Source organism: Chironomus tepperi, unplaced genomic scaffold (assembly GCF_022539635.2).
Source record: "Chironomus tepperi strain 1889 unplaced genomic scaffold, CSIRO-AGI_Ctep_v1 contig_261, whole genome shotgun sequence".
Classification (NCBI taxonomy): domain Eukaryota; kingdom Metazoa; phylum Arthropoda; class Insecta; order Diptera; family Chironomidae; genus Chironomus; species Chironomus tepperi.
In genome coordinates this window covers 220,378-238,795 of record NW_027226383.1, presented here as the reverse complement: position 1 = coordinate 238,795, position 18,418 = coordinate 220,378, and the positions used below count along the sequence as shown (strand labels likewise).

General features: G+C 30.4%; 5 protein-coding genes across 8 annotated transcripts; 2 read left to right on the top strand and 3 right to left on the bottom strand.

Annotated features, from left to right (window-relative positions):
• Positions 1–361: 361 nt before the first annotated feature.
• Kdm4A (Lysine demethylase 4A) lies at positions 362–5,469 on the top strand. Of its 2 annotated transcripts, none has more exons than XM_070642042.1 (7): positions 362–582; positions 651–915; positions 1,049–1,258; positions 1,319–1,642; positions 1,773–1,926; positions 1,984–2,031; positions 2,124–5,467. In XM_070642042.1, exons 1-7 carry the CDS (start codon positions 469–471, stop codon positions 2,398–2,400), a joined length of 1,392 nt encoding a protein of 463 aa, XP_070498143.1. In that variant the 5' UTR covers positions 362–468; the 3' UTR covers positions 2,401–5,467. The 2 variants fall into 2 exon arrangements, with proteins under 2 accessions (XP_070498143.1, XP_070498144.1); XM_070642043.1 differs by having other exon boundaries at positions 466–582; positions 1,972–2,031; positions 2,124–5,469.
• Positions 3,545–6,479, bottom strand: LOC139091832 (uncharacterized). Its single transcript, XM_070642045.1, has 2 exons — positions 6,044–6,479; positions 3,545–5,808 (listed from the first exon to the last, which is right to left on the bottom strand). Exons 1-2 carry the CDS (start codon positions 6,385–6,387, stop codon positions 5,631–5,633), a joined length of 522 nt encoding a protein of 173 aa, XP_070498146.1. The 5' UTR covers positions 6,388–6,479; the 3' UTR covers positions 3,545–5,630.
• Positions 6,480–6,988: 509 nt separating this feature from the next.
• eIF2Bdelta (eukaryotic translation initiation factor 2B subunit delta) lies at positions 6,989–10,034 on the top strand. 2 transcript variants are annotated; one of them, XM_070642040.1, is made up of 5 exons: positions 7,046–7,139; positions 7,226–7,261; positions 7,365–8,288; positions 8,399–8,578; positions 9,239–10,034. In XM_070642040.1, the coding sequence occupies exons 2-5, from the start codon at positions 7,235–7,237 to the stop codon at positions 9,938–9,940; spliced, it is 1,833 nt and encodes a 610-aa protein (XP_070498141.1). In that variant the 5' UTR covers positions 7,046–7,139; positions 7,226–7,234; the 3' UTR covers positions 9,941–10,034. The 2 variants fall into 2 exon arrangements, with proteins under 2 accessions (XP_070498142.1, XP_070498141.1); XM_070642041.1 differs by lacking the exon at positions 7,226–7,261 and having other exon boundaries at positions 6,989–7,139.
• Positions 10,035–15,418: 5,384 nt separating this feature from the next.
• Positions 15,419–17,011, bottom strand: LOC139091765 (farnesol dehydrogenase-like). Of its 2 annotated transcripts, XM_070641943.1 has the most exons (4): positions 16,516–17,011; positions 16,158–16,460; positions 15,794–16,088; positions 15,419–15,679 (listed from the first exon to the last, which is right to left on the bottom strand). In XM_070641943.1, the coding sequence occupies exons 2-4, from the start codon at positions 16,439–16,441 to the stop codon at positions 15,485–15,487; spliced, it is 774 nt and encodes a 257-aa protein (XP_070498044.1). In that variant the 5' UTR covers positions 16,442–16,460; positions 16,516–17,011; the 3' UTR covers positions 15,419–15,484. The 2 variants fall into 2 exon arrangements, with proteins under 2 accessions (XP_070498044.1, XP_070498043.1); XM_070641942.1 differs by having other exon boundaries at positions 16,158–17,011.
• Positions 17,012–17,146: 135 nt separating this feature from the next.
• On the bottom strand, positions 17,147–18,144 carry LOC139091763 (farnesol dehydrogenase-like). The gene is made up of 3 exons (XM_070641941.1): positions 17,621–18,144; positions 17,448–17,530; positions 17,147–17,387 (listed from the first exon to the last, which is right to left on the bottom strand). The coding sequence occupies exons 1-3, from the start codon at positions 18,108–18,110 to the stop codon at positions 17,181–17,183; spliced, it is 780 nt and encodes a 259-aa protein (XP_070498042.1). The 5' UTR covers positions 18,111–18,144; the 3' UTR covers positions 17,147–17,180.
• Positions 18,145–18,418: the final 274 nt, after the last annotated feature.

Here is an 18,418-nt window from a genome sequence, read left to right as displayed (position 1 = left end):
TAAGTGTTAATTAGAGTAGATTCCATGTGATACGAGGAGAATCGAAGACAAATGACCTATTAAAAATAATTTAAATTTATGTTATTGAACTTAAACCAATGAAAATTTAAAATTCAATATTTTTTCGCAAATTATTTACATTAATTCGACGATTCAAAACTAGAGATGTATTTAGGAATAATTGAACAAAAGGGAATGTCTTTTAGCTCAGATTTATTTAATTTTATTGTCAATAAATCCAATAAATCAATCTAAAATGAATAATTTAATAAAACCATCAAATCACTCAATTAAAACATCAAATGAACTCCAAATACCCAAAATTTATCCAACCTAAATCCGTTCCTGTGTAAATGTTTACGTGATTTTCCTCAGCAATCGTATAAGAAAAAGAAATTCTGATATAAGTGAAGAAAAAAATTAAATTTTAAGCCTGTTAATGTGATTATTTTCAAATAAATTATAATTATGGATATACCACGGATTATGGTCTTTCGACCAAGCTATGCTGAATTTAAAAATTTTCCCGAATATATTTCGTACATGGAAAAATGTGGAGCTCATAAAGCTGGTCTTGCAAAAGTAAATATTTTCATTAATTTACGCCTACATCAAAAGATTATTTTAAATTTTGAATTTTACCGAAATAGATAATACCACCGCCAGAATGGGTACCGCGAAAAAATGGCTATAATATAGATGATATTGACATCACAATCAAGAGTCCAATTCTTCAATTTGTCACGGGAAAGCAAGGATTTTATCAACAATTTAATGTACAAAAGAGACCAATGACTGTCAAAGAGTTTTACAATAAAGCCAATTCAGAGCGGTATGCAACACCAAAATATTTCGATTATGAAGATTTGGAAAGAAAATTTTGGAAGAATGTTACTTATATTCAACCTATCTATGGTAAGTAATACGAATGAATGAATGAGAAAAAAAAAGTCTCATGCTTATTAAAACTAATGAACGTAAACATAAACAAACGCTACACGTGAGTCTAATTCATAAGTCTAATCAACTCGTTTTTCTTGTTTTACAGGTGCTGATGTGAGTGGCAGTATGACTGATCCGGAGGTTGATGTCTGTAACATCAATCGTTTGGGGACAATATTAGACTTTATTGTTAAGGACTATCATAAAGCTATATCTGGTGTCAATACAGCTTACTTGTATTTTGGTATGTGGAAGACAACCTTTGCATGGCATACAGAAGATATGGAATTATATTCTATTAATTATCTACACTTCGGTAAGCATCAATTCTTTTCTTAATTGCGTACTTAATTACCATTGTTGATACTCTTTTTAGGTGCACCAAAAACATGGTATTCAATACCACCTGCAGAGGGTCGCAGATTTGAAAAACTTGCCAACTCAATGTTTCGTGAGAATCATGCCGAATGTCCTGCATTCTTACGACACAAAATGACTTTAATTAGTCCACAAGTATTGAGACAACATAATATTCCGTTCAATAAGATCACACAGGAGCCAGGCGAGATAATGATTACGTTCCCATTTGGATATCATGCGGGATTTAATCACGGCTTTAACTGTGCTGAAAGTACTAATTTTGCATCTGAAAGATGGATTGAATATGGAAAGAGAGCAGTACATTGTCATTGCCGAAAAGGTAATTTATGTTTGCATGAGTCAGCTACAAATTCTGAACTGAATAACTTCAAACATTTGCAATCTAAACAGTTTTGAATTTGCAAGTAATTCCAATAAGAACAAGTTCTCAACCTTATTCTCACTTTTAGATATGGTCAAAATATCAATGGAATGCTTCGTAAGGAGATTCCAACCAGATAAATACCAAAATTGGCTAGAAGGTAACGACTGGGGTGAACATCCAGAAGAGCCTGGAAAAATCACACTGGCACCAAAGCCAATACTGAATAAGAAATTAATGCTGTAAGTATTGGGAATTTATCTGTGTTCTTCTATTCATAATTGTAGTATTTCTTGTAGAGAGATTCAGAAGCGAGGATGTGCTCCGATGAAGATGAAAAAGAAAAGGTAAAGAATGAGAATTGGGTTAGGTTTCTTGGATTTGCAGTAGATTATAGCCTAAGTTAGAAAATTAATAAAACTTCTCAATCTTATTTTAGAAAGTCAAAATTGAAACTGGACGAAAACGACGAGGAGGAAGAACCAAAATTCAAAATTAAGAAAGAGATTCCTTCAACATCAAGTATAGACTATGAATTCTCACCAGCTTCACAGTCAGAAGACTCCCCGCCTCCAATAAAAGAAGAGAAAGAAGATCTCTGGGAGACACTCGAAAATGCAGGCCAAATTAAAGATTTATTACCATCCGGAATGATTAAAAACTCATCAAAATTACGCTTTGATGTGAAAGAAATATCGTTAACCGAAGATGTATAAACAACTTTTTTGATGAAAAAGAAAAAAAAAGTTTCATTGACGATTATATGAGATAAGAAGAAGAAAGGAATGAAAGGAGAATGGACGTACGAAATAAGTTTCTTGCACTTTGATGGTTTTAAGTGAGCATTACACGCGACTTTTGTGTATAAGAATGGACGAAATGTGGAAGGAAAATATTCAAAATATAATATTAATGTGCAATTAGGATTATAAAGTATGACTCAGGAAATGAATATTGATGGATTGGAATTGTTGAGAATTTGAGTGAATTCTAGTTAGTTCTGCACTCTTGGTTGCTCTGGATCAAAAATAACCTTGCAAACTATTATTTTATAAACAAATTTGTCCTTTATGAAGCTAATGTAACTCGAACCTTCTTAGTACTAACTTACTTGACAATCTATTGACGTAGACCAAGCTCTGTAGCGTCCATATGCCGTAAATATTTCGTCGTTACAACTCAATCAATTCATCAATCTTCAATTCCTGTAATTGATATTGAAAAACATAATTTTCCTTACGAATCACCAAAAAAATTGAATAAGAATGTTGTGGATAGAATACTACTAAAAAAATGAATAATGACTGCATACTACTTTAATTGTAATGATATTTTATAAAGAAAAAAATCTTAATTAATTAATGAAAAGGGAAGAAGAATTGAAAATTCATTTAGTTATGGATAAACCTAAGAAAGATGAAGAAGTTTTTAGAGGTGGAAATGAAAGAAAATTTTATAAATTTTCTATTATTATAGAAAGTATATGAATTTTGAGGATACTGGATATCCTCATTCTTAGAAAAACTTGTCCAGAAATCTATAATATATGGTCGAATAAACCTAAAAAGAATAATTTATTTTTAAATTGGACAAATAAATTTCAAATTGACGAAAAATCTAAGATTTTTAGTAAAGCCTGCGGTTAAGTCTACACTTTTAAATTATTTTAATAGCAAACTTGATTTTTCAAATAAATCCGTACGAAATCTATGAATAATTAGCCATTATATCATTTCCACCTAACTTCACTTCCAAGAATGAGCTTAATTTTAATATTTTTGTCTTCAATCATGTGCGAAACTCTTTATAATTTATCCTTAAAGTGAGAAAAAGTCAATACAAAAATGGTTTAAGACTATCTAATTTTCGTCATTTCTTTTGTAATAATTTATTAGATAAAAAATTAAAACATTTACATTTATTTGATCTCAATACGTCAAAAAAAAAAGCAAATAAGTTAGTTTTTTCTTCGTTTTAAAAGATAAAAACAACTCATTTGAAATGGTTCAAGTTCATTTAAGTTTGTTGAGCGACACAAGTTTGAGGTTCTTTGGGAAAATTAGTTGTGACATAATTGTTGATGTGATATGTTTAATGCAACTGTTGCCTGCTCTATATGATAAGTTTATGTGGTTTGTTGCATACAACAGTTGTACAATATGTCACACAACCGTAAAACAGCTATTTTAGACTATGTTCTATGTTGCGCAACAGTCACACAACCATAAGACAGCTATTTTGGACTAAAGATTATGTTGCGCAACAGTCACACAACTATAAAAACGCAATTAATTTAAATATAATTTATATCACAACTGTTGATATGATGACTCTCTTGTGTCGCTCGTAAATTCATCTTGAATTTTAAATTGACCTTATAATAATCACCAATGTTTCTGATTGTTAGAGAAAAGGATTCAAATCGCAAATAAAAAAATAAAATTCATTAAAAAATTACTGTATAAGAATAAAAATTCATCTGTTTATTTGATTTAAAGCGCATTTTTTTCAATCAAATATTCTCCAGTATCAAATAGGTCATTGCAGATAAGCTTAAAGCTATAAGTTCATGATATCTTGTTGTGATGGTCATAAAGAGTTGATTGCATAAAAAGTGGGTGTATTTTTAGAGTCAACAAAACAATGCTGATGTCATTGTCTGATAAATAAAATTTTTGTAGAGCATTATTACTTTGTAAACAAACCTACAAAACTTTATTATGCTGTTTATTGATTTAAAAGCTCGATATTGATCTTGAATATAGTTTCAAGTACTCAATCATAATTAATAGGAAGCAAAACATGGTTTTGAACTTGAAATAAACAGACTAGTCTTTTACTGTGCTTACTAGACTCACAAAAACTACACCAACCTTAAATCAATCAATCTCATTATCAATGAGTTATATGGAAATGCGCTCTTTTCAATAAATTTTCTGTTCTACTTTTTAAGCCACTAATAACATATTTTTCCTTTTCATTACAAATATCACATAACTTTCATTTTTTTTTTGTTTTGTAAAATATAGGATATAAAAATATATGTATGAGACTAAGTTTACTAAAGTCGATTAGTTCTATAATCCCAGCAGATTGTATTACGTTATATGCATATCAATTTGATGTATTATGATTATAAGGCAGTTGAAATCGGACTGGATTTTGTGTTGAATAGCCAAGTTTAATTGACCTAATTCACACAAAATTCATGTCGTCTTCAAATTTCATTTTCAACCATAAGGCAGTTTTAGCTCTTTTTGAAGAATTGATGTAAAAACTAAAATTTACGGCAAGATAAGCATTAGAATCTTAAACTACAAGTTTAGATGCACATCAAATGTCAACTCCTTCAAAAAGGTTATCGATATAGTTTCTAAAACTTAAAGATCAAATGCCTTTACATGTGTTTAGAGTATATTCATGAACAATATGATGAAATACTTATTAACCTTGAGTACAATTTTAATTTATACAGTCATTTTCTTCGTTCTAGATCTTAAAACATAATCGACTTTAGTATAATTATTCTCATAGTTCTCATCTAGTTTTTATCATCGTTTCTCGAAAGGAATCATGTAATAATTAATTTTAGTGATAAGAAACTAAATTTTTTAATAATAATTCTTAGGAATCAGAATAGACAACCAAAATAAAATATAGATATAATAAAATCAGCATTTGTGCTGATCATTGGTTTTTGATAAACATGAATAATGAATCATTGCAAAGAATATTAATTAATTTAATATAATTATGTAAAATTTAGTAGAGCAGAAAAAAAATCACTTAAAATAAAGAAAAAAGGAAATCATTTAATGATATATGAGAAATACAGAAAAAACGGGAATTCTTTTTCGTTATTTTTAAAGCTTATTATATATATGCCCTTACATATACTATCAGTACGTAGTTAGTCTCTCGTCCGCTTCACTGATTCATTCATAATTCAAACATTGTCGCTGTGTTTTTGCAAGCGTGTATTTTTAAGGAAATTAATATCGAAAATCTCATCCTCGTTTTCTGACGAGTCTTCATCCCATTTTGAGTTACTTGACCCTAGTGGTTCTATTTCATCTGATGCTGTTGGCTTTCCGTACCGAACTTCAGCTCTGGATCTTCTCATACTAAAAGTAATAGTTTAAATAGTTAGATTTTGGATTTTAGGAGCTTGGATTTTTGTTAGGAAGTAACTTAATTGACTACTGGATGTTAATCGATGAATTAAATAAAATTTAAATCCTGCGATTAAAAATAAATCTTCGGATTTAAAATTCAAATCCACATTTCATTTCAACATCCAGAAAGTCGTGAAAATTAATGGAATTTCCCAATCGAAATGAAAAATTTTCGCTTACTCACCGAAAACTTTTGAAGACAATAAGACCGAGAATTGCAATACTCGATCCCACAAGCAAGAACCAATAATATTTAAAATCGAACTCGTCAGCATTTAAACCTGGCTCATCAATCTCTGAATGTGTCGGTAGTTCATGTTTATTGCTAATTTCATCGTTCGCCTTCACACTTGCCGTATTGTTTTGAGTAATTTGTCTTATCTGTTGCTGCGTTATCACTTTTTCAGGTTTATTACTTTCATTAATATTAGTTATGTTGTTAATTGACTTAATATCGACATATTCTGCTACCTTTTGAGTAAAGACTACTTGAAGGAACAAAATGAAAACTAAATTTCGTGTCCACATAATTTAATAACTTTAATAAAAATTAAAATTTGAACACCACAAAAAGAAATTTTTGAATGACAAAAAATAACTTCGTCGTGTTTATATTCAGACTGGAGTTCTAAACCAACAAAAGGTTGTGACGACTTACTAGTGGATTTGCCCGACTAGTTTTTGTTGTTTTTTTACAATATAAAGTTTCTTAATTTAGTTTTTACAGGTTTTTAATTTTTCAATGGATGATTGATCTAACTGATTTTTAAATTTCAAATTGAGTTCAATTAAGCTTGATTCAGCAGACTTTCTTGTTTACCAAAAAAAGTTTTTACCAAATTTTCAGGAATTCTTCAAATATGAGAAGCATTTTAACTATCTCAACAGTATTATTAAAAGGAGCTGCTATTATCAAGCAAAACTCGACTCAAATTGTTCATTGAAAATTGAGAAATCAAACATTTTAAGTAAGAAATCCATGAAAAATCAAAACATCATTGACAAAAATTCAAAATTTTAAAGGGCAATTTCTACGAATTTTCAAATATTAAATTAACGTTAATTTTTTCATCAAAAACCATGCCAAAGTTTATAAAATAATAATGTGTTTAAATAGTTTACTCATAAATCAATCAAAAATTCAATATACAGACGTTACAAACAGACCGAAAGAATATAAACATTAAAATCGTCATCAGTTTGTTGTTGTCATCATTGAAATTGACTGAACTGCATACTTGTTTCATTTAATATAGATTTTTGAAGGTTTCTGCTAAAAAGTAAGTATTACAGCTATTTCATCATATCAATTCTATCATAAAGAATCTGTATATGTTAATCTAGTTTTGAAATTTCTTTTAAAAAGCTCACAATAATGGAAGAAAATCAAAATTTTAAAAAGGTTAAGAGAATTTACAGAAAAATCATTGATTTCATAAATTTAGTGCAATTTTCAGTAATAATTGTGAATGACTGGCAATAATAACATAATTTTGTATTTTTAGGCAGCCAAACGTAAACGAAGAAAACCAAAAAATAAGGAAAAAGTCGTCGAAACTCAAAATATTGAATCAGAATCAATAGAAATGGATAAGAAGCAAGAAAAATCTAAGGAACAGGTTTTAGCCGAACGGCAAGCAAAGAAGGCTGCAAAAAAGCAAGTTCAAAAGAAATCTGATGACGTAAAAGAGGAAATAAAGGTCGAAAAAGCACCTGTTGCTCCTCAAGTGATCCAGAATAAACCTGAGAGTCCTGCTAAAACAAAACCCGTGCCTGTAAAGCAGGAACAAGTGCAATCATCGCAAGTCGATAATCAAAAAGAAGCTGAAAAGTCTCGTGATCAAGTCAAAGCTGAACGTGAAGCTAAAAAATTGGCCAAACAGGCTGCTAAAAATAAAACTGTGGACAGTCAAGCCAAGTCAGCCACAGAAAAACCTAAAGAAACTGAACAGAAACAAAATCCAGAAATAAGCAAAACAAATTCGGACGTTGAATTATCAAAGAAAATGGAAAGTCTTCATATATCCGAATCGGAACAAACAGAGACAAAAGCAAAGACTCTTACAAAAGCTGAACGACGAGCAATACAGGAAGCTCAAAGAGCTGCAAAAGCTAAACAGCAACAAGAAAAATTAGACAAACAGGCATCGGCTGCCAAAAAGACTAACTTATCGACTGAATCTAAGCCCAAGGACGTCAAAATGGAACAAAAAACTCAAAAATCACCAACGACGACTATTTCACAAAAGTCATCGGCATTACATAAAGTACGACTGTTCAAGCATCTTTACACAGAGAAATGTGATTTGAAGATTAAGGCAAATAGTCGATTCCATCCAGCTATTGTCAGATTAGGAGCACAATATGCAAATGACACAATTGTTGGGAGTAATGCTCGCTGCTATGCATTCCTGAATGCTATGAAGACTGTAAGTAGTTGCTAAATTTTGGAAATATGTGGCTTAAATTTTTAATCCTCGGATTTATTTAAACCCAAGTGGATTTAATTGTAATACTTGAAAAATTCATCTCTTTCCAGCTTATTACTGACTATATTACACCATCAGAGAAGGTGTTTTCACGTGCTTTAGAAACTGAAATTCAAGTTGCTGTCGAGTTCCTTCACAAATGTCGCCCGCTTGCTGTATCAATGACTAATGCCCTTAAATACATTAAAGTACTCGTTTCACAGGAGAATTCCAATGAAAGTGATGAAGATGTAAGTAATTTGGGTTTATTATAGCTGTAGTGATCATGGAATAGGCTTGAGTGCCCTCTGAATATCCTACATATCTCAAAAGCTCTGATTCATCACCAGACAATGTTTTGTTTCTCAACAAGACTTCTCAATCTGAATCTCTTGAATTACATTTGATAAGGAGTGTGTCAAGTATTACTGTATGACGTAAATAGAAATGCCTTAAAGCTTTGTAGTAGGATTATAAAGGAATCCCATTTCTTTTGTTAGCTTGACTAAAGCTTATGAAATTCTTGATTAAAATGTTGATTACGCACGAACAGTTTCAACCTGAATTGTTATGTGTTCAGGATTAACAATAGGATTTAAATACAATGATATTGCAGGATCTTGAGATTACAGTTCTAAAGCTGGTTGTTTTTGTTGTTCAAAAGTTCAGAATCGCAATTGCATGTGATTAATCTACTTAATTGTTTATTATATCCATTTCCCGACAATTTCCATCCTCAATATAGCAAGGATCAATCAAAAATGATCCATAAAATGTTTATTTATAAAAACTTAATTATATCTCATTCAAGTCATTGAAACCAGCACAATACCGCAGATAATCATCATATAAATAACATTTTACAATCTAATTGACGCATAAAGTCTTTAATTAATTTATTTCTTCCACAGAAAAAACAAAGAATTATCGATAAAATTGACACGTATGCTCACGAACAAATTGAAACGGCAGCAAAATCAATTAGCTTAAAAGTACGAGAGAAAATAACTGAAGACGATGTCATATTGACTTATGGATGTTCATCATTAATCAAACGATCATTAGTCGAGGCATGGAAGGATGGTGACAAAAAATTTAGTGTTGTTGTTGTTGATTCACGACCAGATCATGAAGGACAAGAGATGCTTAAATCATTAACAATGGAAGGAATTAGTTGCACTTATGTCCTTATAAATGCAATTAGTTTTATAATGCCGAAAGTAACAAAAGTTCTACTCGGTGCACATGCATTATTAGCTAATGGATATGTTATGTCACGCGTTGGAACGGCACAAATCTCAATGGTCGCAAATTCATTTAATGTTCCTGTTCTTGTTTGTTGTGAAACTCATAAATTTAGTGAACGCGTACAAACAGACTCATTTGTCTATAATGAGATTGGAGATCCGAATGCTTTAGTTAAAAATAAAAATTCAAAAGGAGTTTTTGAGCACTTAAAGGATTGGGAATCAGTACCTCATTTAACTCCACTTAATCTTAGATATGACATAACGCCACCAGAACTTGTAACTGTTGTTGTGACTGAAGTTGCTCTTCTTCCATGTACAAGTGTCCAAGTTATATTACGTGTTAAGCCATCGGAGTTGATTTAAATAAAATAATTGATTATTATTGTTTTCTTGATATTAATGGTAAATAAAAGAAAATGTCATCGAATATGAAGATGACTTAAGCTTTTTTGTCTAACATTGACAATGTTGTTAATTTCCTAGAAATCAAATTTCTAACCTCAACTATTGTTCTTTAGGAATTTATCCTAACCTACAAATTGTGAATTTTTTAAAATATTTAATTTATGAAAAATTGGTTTTAAGGGCATTATAAGCAGTTAGAAGACAGCCCTAAGGATACGTCAAAGTAAGCTGAGCATCTTCAACATGGAGAACACTCAAAAGTATGCCAAACAAGATTTTTAAGAGGAAATTCAAAACATAACCTCGAAACAAAAAACTACCGCTACTTTTTGGAAGTTAAACTGAAGACTGAAGCCCATTGAAGTGCCAAATAAGGAGAAAATCTTGAAAAATCACATAATCATTCCATATTTCTGTTCCTTATAATTCCAGACATAAAGTCGTCATAATTCATTACCGAGTAGACATGCTTAATATTTTCTAGTCCCCTAGTATAAATGTAAGTCAGGTTATTAAACGATGTCCAAAATAATCCTTAGGAGACTCTCTGCTATCAGAATACTTTCTAACGTAAACACCTAAAAAAATTGTTATCTTTATTTTGATATGACAATTTTCGTGTATTTTTTATCAATTTCACATCAACACATAAACAAAGAAAATATCAATAATAATTACCGACACATTGTTTACTTCTTTAGTACAAAAAGTGAATTTAAAGGCAAAAGACTGATGAAGAAAAAAATGGATTAAATAAAACTTTTTGTTTAGTTTTAAGAAAATTTAAATTTTGACAATCATGAATAATGATCCTGAAAATAACACAGAAAGACAAGCTCCCGTCCGACTTTATAGACGGATGGGAGAAAGTGCAATGAAAAAAGTTGTGATATTAGGTGGTTCAACATTACTTTGCATTCTATTTTCCTTAATCATCACAGTAAATATTCTTGATACGGAATGGGAAAAGTCTGAAAAGTGGATTTCCCTGATAATCTCAACAATAGGATTAATTATATTTTTTACGATTATCATAACTTACATCATATTTCATGCCAGGAAAGGACGGCGCGATAATTTAGAAGATAATACGGTAAGCTTAAGATTAAACCTATTTTTTCCGGCTGAGTACTTAATTATCTTCCGGTGATATTGTATTTTTTTGAGAAAAATGGGACGTTGAACTCATATGATAAAGAAAACAGTGATTTTGTTGATCTGGCTATGATAATTTACGACTTATAAAATGTTTGAAAAAGGAAGTGATTCTAATGCAAAATAAAATTTCTCGCAAGATGAAACAGACTCTGATACGAAGCATTTAAATGCTATATCAAAGCACTTCTATTAACACAAAATGGAAGTCACCTCAGTGTAGCCTTCTTAGTTTGTGTTGCTCGGGCAGAATCACGCCCTTTTATCGGTGTGTTTACAAGTTTAAAGTCTAGTAATACGTAATCCGAAACATATGGTTGTTAAACTATCAAAGTTAAAAGATAACAAAATTCCTTGAATTATCTCAATCGATCAAAAAAACAAATTAATTTAAAATTGGAGTAATTAGTAATTGACGTAGAAAACCAATGACTAAATCAGTTATCCTCATTATCAGGTTTTTTCCAATAATTAAATCCTAATCAACATAACGTTTCTATAAATAATCAGAATAAAAACAAAAAGAAGTGACCACACGTTCCAAGTCAATAAGAGATAACATATCAATCGATATTGAGAGATAAGACTAGATAACTAACCCGAAAAAAAAAATTGTGTTTACCTTTCAATTACTTGATACAGCTAATTCTATAAATCTTTTAATCCTCAAAAATTGTGATTCTTAAAAAAAAATTTATTCCAATTGACGTCAACGATGATAAGCAAGTTTTTGCACTTAAAAGTCACATTTTACTCAAATTAATTAATATAATTTACGATTTATTTAATTTACAGATAACACAGCCTCAAGTTATACCTGACAATCCTCCTACATATGAAGATATTATGGGTAAACTTCCAAGTTACGAGAGTTATAGTAAATGCAAGGCAAAGACTATCTCAAGTAATGATGGTTCTCTCTACGTTTGTCATGTGTGACAAATAAGGAAAAAGTTTTATCAACAAAAAAAAAATTGTGAGCGTAAAAGTTGTGATAAAATTAATCGTAATTTAAAAATAAGTTGTATTTTATAAATTGAATTTCTAATTTTAAGATTAGTTAATTAAGATAAAGAAATTAATAAAAATTCATTTGAATCTGTAAGTCATGCTAAAAGTCACATAGTCAGTTTTGTGGTTTATCTTAATGAAGATTAATTTGAAATTTCTGAAAGTAAATTTTAATCCTTGTTTAATTTCTCTGCTGTTGTTCGTGAAAAATTTTAAAAGTCATTTACTGCAGCTTCAGGATTAACTATAATATGTTCTACTTTTATACGATTTGGAGAAATGAGCTTTATAGCATATTGATTCTTTTGTTTTTGTTGATTTCTCGGAAATGATCGACTATTAGCCTAACCATCTCTAGCCTGATTGTGGAGCCAACCTGCAGATGAGATGTTCAGGATAGTCTTTTACTTTATACTTAAAAGGACTTATTTCGGCACATAGTCCGGACTCCAACAGTGCATTTAGCGGTATCAGGATTTACCAGTGAAAGGCATGTACTCGTCATTTGATCAGCTTCGGAGTTGGACTTCGGCTTACCCAATTCGAATCCCAGTCAGACTAACTTGGTGTCGGATTTAAACCGAATGTCAGCGTCACGTCGACCTGGTGTCGGATTTTGGATCGATTAACCGACTTGGACTATTTGGAACTATAGCACAGTAGTGTCGCGGATCGAAGTTTAAAAAACACTGTGCTGAATTCTTTTGCAGCCAATAACTGATAAGCAGATATCTCTAACTCTTTATTTAAAAATTTTTACAGCCTCTTAAAAACCTTCAATGCATTGACTATTGTGTCATTTTATTGCACATACAATAATCCTAAATATTTACCATTCGTAGACAATAAATCATATTTAAATATAGTTGAGATGTGAATGGATGAGAAGTGGAAAAATGCACTTGACATTTCTGCATGAAAGAAAAAAAAAATATTTTGCATTCTTTTGCATTTTTATGATGCATAAGCCACAAAAGCATTAAAGAAATTCCGTTAGTAAATGGAAAAACTATTTACTGATGAGATGAACATGAGATATTGATTTGGTATTGGAATGTTTTTATGTGTGATTTAATGGTGGGAATTTGCTTTATATGGATTAAGATAAGATCTTTGAGTTGTTGTGTGAACAGCTATGGAAATTTAAATAAGTTTAATGTGAAATAATGTTTAAAAAATTAAAAGAGATTGAATTTTTTAGTTTTTAAATTTAACTTTTAATTTTTTAAAATTAAATTTAAATTTGAATTTATTTTGAAATTAACTAAATTAAATTTTTAAATTTGAATTTGATTTGGAATTAAATTTTTAAATTTGAATTTGATTTGAAATTAAATTTTCAAATTTGAATTTGATTTGAAATTTTTAAAATCAATTTTAAAGTTTTGTAAACGTTGAAATTTTTTTCCAAATTAAAGAATTTCATTTTTAAAATTTAAATTCTTTTAAATTCAAATTCTTAACAAATAATTTTCAAAAATCTTCAAGTCATTCCAATTCCAATAAGTTCCAATATATTCATATTAAAACATCCCATCCAAAAATGGATCGACAACCAGTGAAATGATCAGCAACAGACTCAAGTATTTATATTCCAATGATCATTTAAATGAGCACTTAAGTTTTTACTTTTTTGGATAGAGTATTGATGCTCAACAGTAAGCAAAAAGCAAGCAAGCACGCTCTGGGTGTCCAATTCACTCTCAAGTGTCATCAATTTTTTGCTCATTTGAATAAAAATGTTTATGATTAAACTGAAAATTTATTTACTTTTTTTAGTATTTTTATGACTTCCTTTATGAGAATTTCTTTTTAGCTCATTTTGAGGTTCTCTTCTTGTTTCTTTTCTGCTTCTTATTCTTTCTCTTTTCACTGTCTTGTTTCTATATTGATCGAGTTTTTATTCAACAAAGTCAAGTGTCGAGTATCAATAATGAGTATTGATGTACAGCATGCGAGACTGTCGAACTTTATAAAGTGTAAATGAAATTCCACTTAACCTGTACGCTATGCTGTGCAGCACACTTTTGAATTTAAGAGTAGTTAATGAGATGAGAAGTAATGAAGAAGGTTTGAGTGGTGTTAAGGATGAGTGGATCTTTAGATTCAAGTTTTGAGATTATTGATGACTTACTTAAAGACAAATTTGAGGTTTTGATTATTTTGGGCTTTAAATGAATTTTTCAAATCCTGAGGATGTTCATTTCATTGTTGTTTGACCTAATAAGATTATTTTGTTCTTAAATCTTATCAAAAATCGCTACGACGATACCAACAATAACAAAATCTTTAATTTAAATTCTCAAAAATGTCAATCTTATTAAAAATTACAAGATTTAAGATTCCAAATATTCAAAATTCGTGAACTTTATACTAAAATTTTTAAGATTAATCATCTTGACCACCAAAAAAGTTAGTCAGTTATTTTTATTTCGTGATCTCTTTCCAACAGCAATACAACAACAAAAACAAGCAATCAAAACCAAAAGATTTCGGAAACATTGGAAAAGTAAAAAGACCTTGAACTATAAATTTTATTTACAGAGTTATTTTAATCGACTTTTGTTGGTCATGAAGAATATTTAAAGGTCAAAGATTTACTTTATGGATATTGAAATAAATTTCCTGAATTTTATAATCTTCAAAATTCAAACTACCGCAGTTTCCTAATCTTCAACTCTCTTAAGAGCTAACTGAACCAAAAAACTCAACAAATAACCATCACAGCACATCACATAACATATATCACATCGAATTAAAAAGAATTCAAGGAAGAAGAAGACGAAGTGTGAATGAAAAGATCGTAAATTTTGGGATATTCTCTCATTCCATTTCGGTGTGTTTGTTCAATGGATGGACATTGTCACCGTCATCGAATTCTCTGTGTGTCTCATTCTCATTTACTTTTTCGATTGGCTTTTAATCAGCATTAAAAATTCTTTATTTTTTTTTGTTATTTATTTTTTGAATGCGATAAAAATGTCAAAATATATTTTTTCTATGACCATTGTTAGGTTTGAAACATTCAGGCACAAGTTCATTCATCGAAATTCATTCATTCACAAATTTATAAGGAATTGAAAATAACTTTTGTGGTCATTGTTGAAGCTTCTTGTAGAATCATCAAGAGAGCAGTGATATGGATCAGATTTTAGGCTCTAGCCAGTAAGTTACAGTAGGGAAGTACAAGAAACGTCAAATTTCATAATTGTCTGCATTTATGATCAATAAAATGTCTTAAGCACCTTTTTGGATCAAAATTCCGTTTTTATTTTATAATGCCAAGCATGTAGCATATTCAAGAGATTCAGCATAACAGAATATTCATAAATTCATTTAAAAAGCTTCCAATACAGGCCTCACAGTGACTTCAGTAATATTGACATGATATGGCAATTCGAGCAGGTACATAATTACATTTGAGATGTCGGATGGATATAAAGCTGGTCGAATATCTTTCATTAGTACGCCTTCAGGGAGGAAACATCCAGTGGTGAAAAAATCTGTCTGAACAACACCTGGACTAACACTCTAAAATTGGAATAAACGATAATTTTTTAAAGGTTAATTACTTGATTTAGACTCAAACATTCCAAATGACTAATCGGAACCAAGAAATTTACAAAAACCTCAAACAAAACTCACCGACACTCGAATTTTGTCATTTTTCATTGCAATTAATTCTTGTCGCAAAATTTCAGTTGTTGCTGTGATTGCATATTTAGTTCCGTGATAGACATTGGACTCTTGACCCTCACTAAAGAATGGAACTCGATGTCCAGCAACAGAATTGATGTTAATAATCATTGAATAGTCTTCAGACTTTTTCATCAACAAATATGCATGTCGTGTGACATGAACTAATCCAGTAAAATTCGTATTTATTATGTCAGCAAACTGCTTATCAGCGTCCGAATTCTCTGTTAGTATTGCGGTTTTCCTAAATGGAAAGATAAGATAAAATTTAATAATAATGATAGCCATAAATTAAATATTTTTGGACATTTACCATCCAATGCCAGCATTATTCACTAAAATATTTACAGATCCCAATTCCTGTTCAATCCAATCAAACGTTTCTTTTATGGATTCAAGACTCGTAATATCACATGAAAGTGCATAAACTTGTCCATATTCTGCTGGAAAATCTTTCACATTTGCCTCAATTTTCGAAGCTCGTCTTGCCAAAGCAACAACAATAATTCCACTTTTTGCAAAATCTTTAACTACTCCTGCACCAATTCCAGATGATGCACCTGTAATAACTGCGACTTTTCCCTTCCATTTATCCATCTCGAGAGTTCAATAATTACTGAAAATTATTTTATTTTTTAGCGCATTATTGAATAAAGAGTGCTTAATAATACACTTTGGCTGGCTGGCTGAGAAAGGGACGAGATCTCGGCAACCACACATCGTAGAAAGCTCTAGTTTAAAGCAATAGCTCTGTTAAATCGAGTTATTCCGGTATCAATTGGTTTGGTATCCCAAATCCACATCTATGTATATTAATTAATGATTTTTCATTTTATATTTAAAACATAAGGCGTTGCTTTTAACAAATTTAAATTTTTACAAGCCGTTACAAAATTTAAATTCTAAAAAACCGTTAATATGCTAATTGTTATTAATTTGGAAATTGGTTTGCCTTGATTTCCTAATCAATTACTGATCGCTCAGACAATAATGCGCTGAAGTCGCTCCAAAAGGTCGAGTATTTTTTTAATTAATTTTTATATTTTAACGATAAGAAAACAATGATTTTTGTGTGACTGTGTACATAATTGCGGATAAAATTATGCTGACTAATGATTTAAGACATGTTAATATTTACTTATGGTATTTTATATTTTCATTTAGATACTGAGTTGCAATGTACTGAAGCACAATATCACAGGGTAATCTATAAATAAGTCAGCATCTGCTAAGGATCTCCAGCAATAAAATGGGATCATGTCAAGTGTGATTATGACCTTTTGACAAAATTACCAAAATTCCTACTCTTCACCTCAATTTTATTAAAATCACTGCCTTAAAACTTTTCACCAACTGGTTTAACAATCATTTCTGTAACATTTACATCATATGGAAGTTCAAGCATGAATAAAATAGTTCTGGATACATCTTCGCTCTTTAACATTGGTATAATTCCGCTTTTTACGAATGATTTATCAGAATTTCGAACTTTCCAGCCTCCAGTTTCAAAGATTTCTGTTTCAACTGCTCCTGGACTGATTTCCTGTTTCAGGATAAATTTTAAAATGTACTCTAATTAAGCGAACAGTCTCTTACTACTTACACAAACACGAATCTTTAAATAATTGAGTTTGACAAGTTCATGACGCATTGAGTCTGAAACAGCTCGAACTGCATGCTTTGTACCTAGCATTTGTAAAAGAATTGTAATTTAATTCCTTTTATCAGGAAATACAGTAACTCCAAAAATCTACAAAATTAAATTAAGCTACATACTTCGATAAACATTTGTAGAATGAGGCGAATACATCGAAGAATGTCCAACAACACTTCCAATATTTATGATAATTCCATGTTCACCATTCTGCCTCATTAGTCTATATGATTTTCTTGTAACCAAAACCAATCCAACTAGATTTGTATTGATTGTATTGATTATGGTCTGTTCAGTAGATTCATCTTCACTAAATATCATTTTCAACTGAGCAACACCAGCATTATTGACAAGAATATGAACTGTACCAACTTCCCTTTCAATTTGTTCAAATGCTGCATCGATAGATGCCTTATCAGACACGTCACATTTGATTGGAATGACTTTTCCTTTCTCATTCTTTAATTGTTCCTTTAGTGTTTCTAATCTATCCATACGACGAGCTAGAGCTACAACATTAATTCCATGTTTGACTAGGTCATGAGTGAGCGCATTGCCAATGCCAGATGAAGCTCCTGTTACGATTGCTGTTTTGCCTTCCCACTTTTCCATGTTTACTTGTAAAATGTCAAAATAATACTGAGTAAATAATGCACACTGTGCAATTTAATACGTAGTTAAGATAATACGTTTCTGTGTTTGATATTGGAAGCTTTTAACTACATGAACAATTGGCAATACAACCAAAACGTATCATTTCCTCAATTAGATACTCTTAATACTTATCAAAATTCGGCATTCTATACATGTTCTTTAATATTGTATTATTTGCAATCTCATCGAGAGATTAAAAAAGATCAATTTGAGGGATCTGGATCTTCTATTAATCAACTCCTGATCACTGGAACTATTAATTCGTT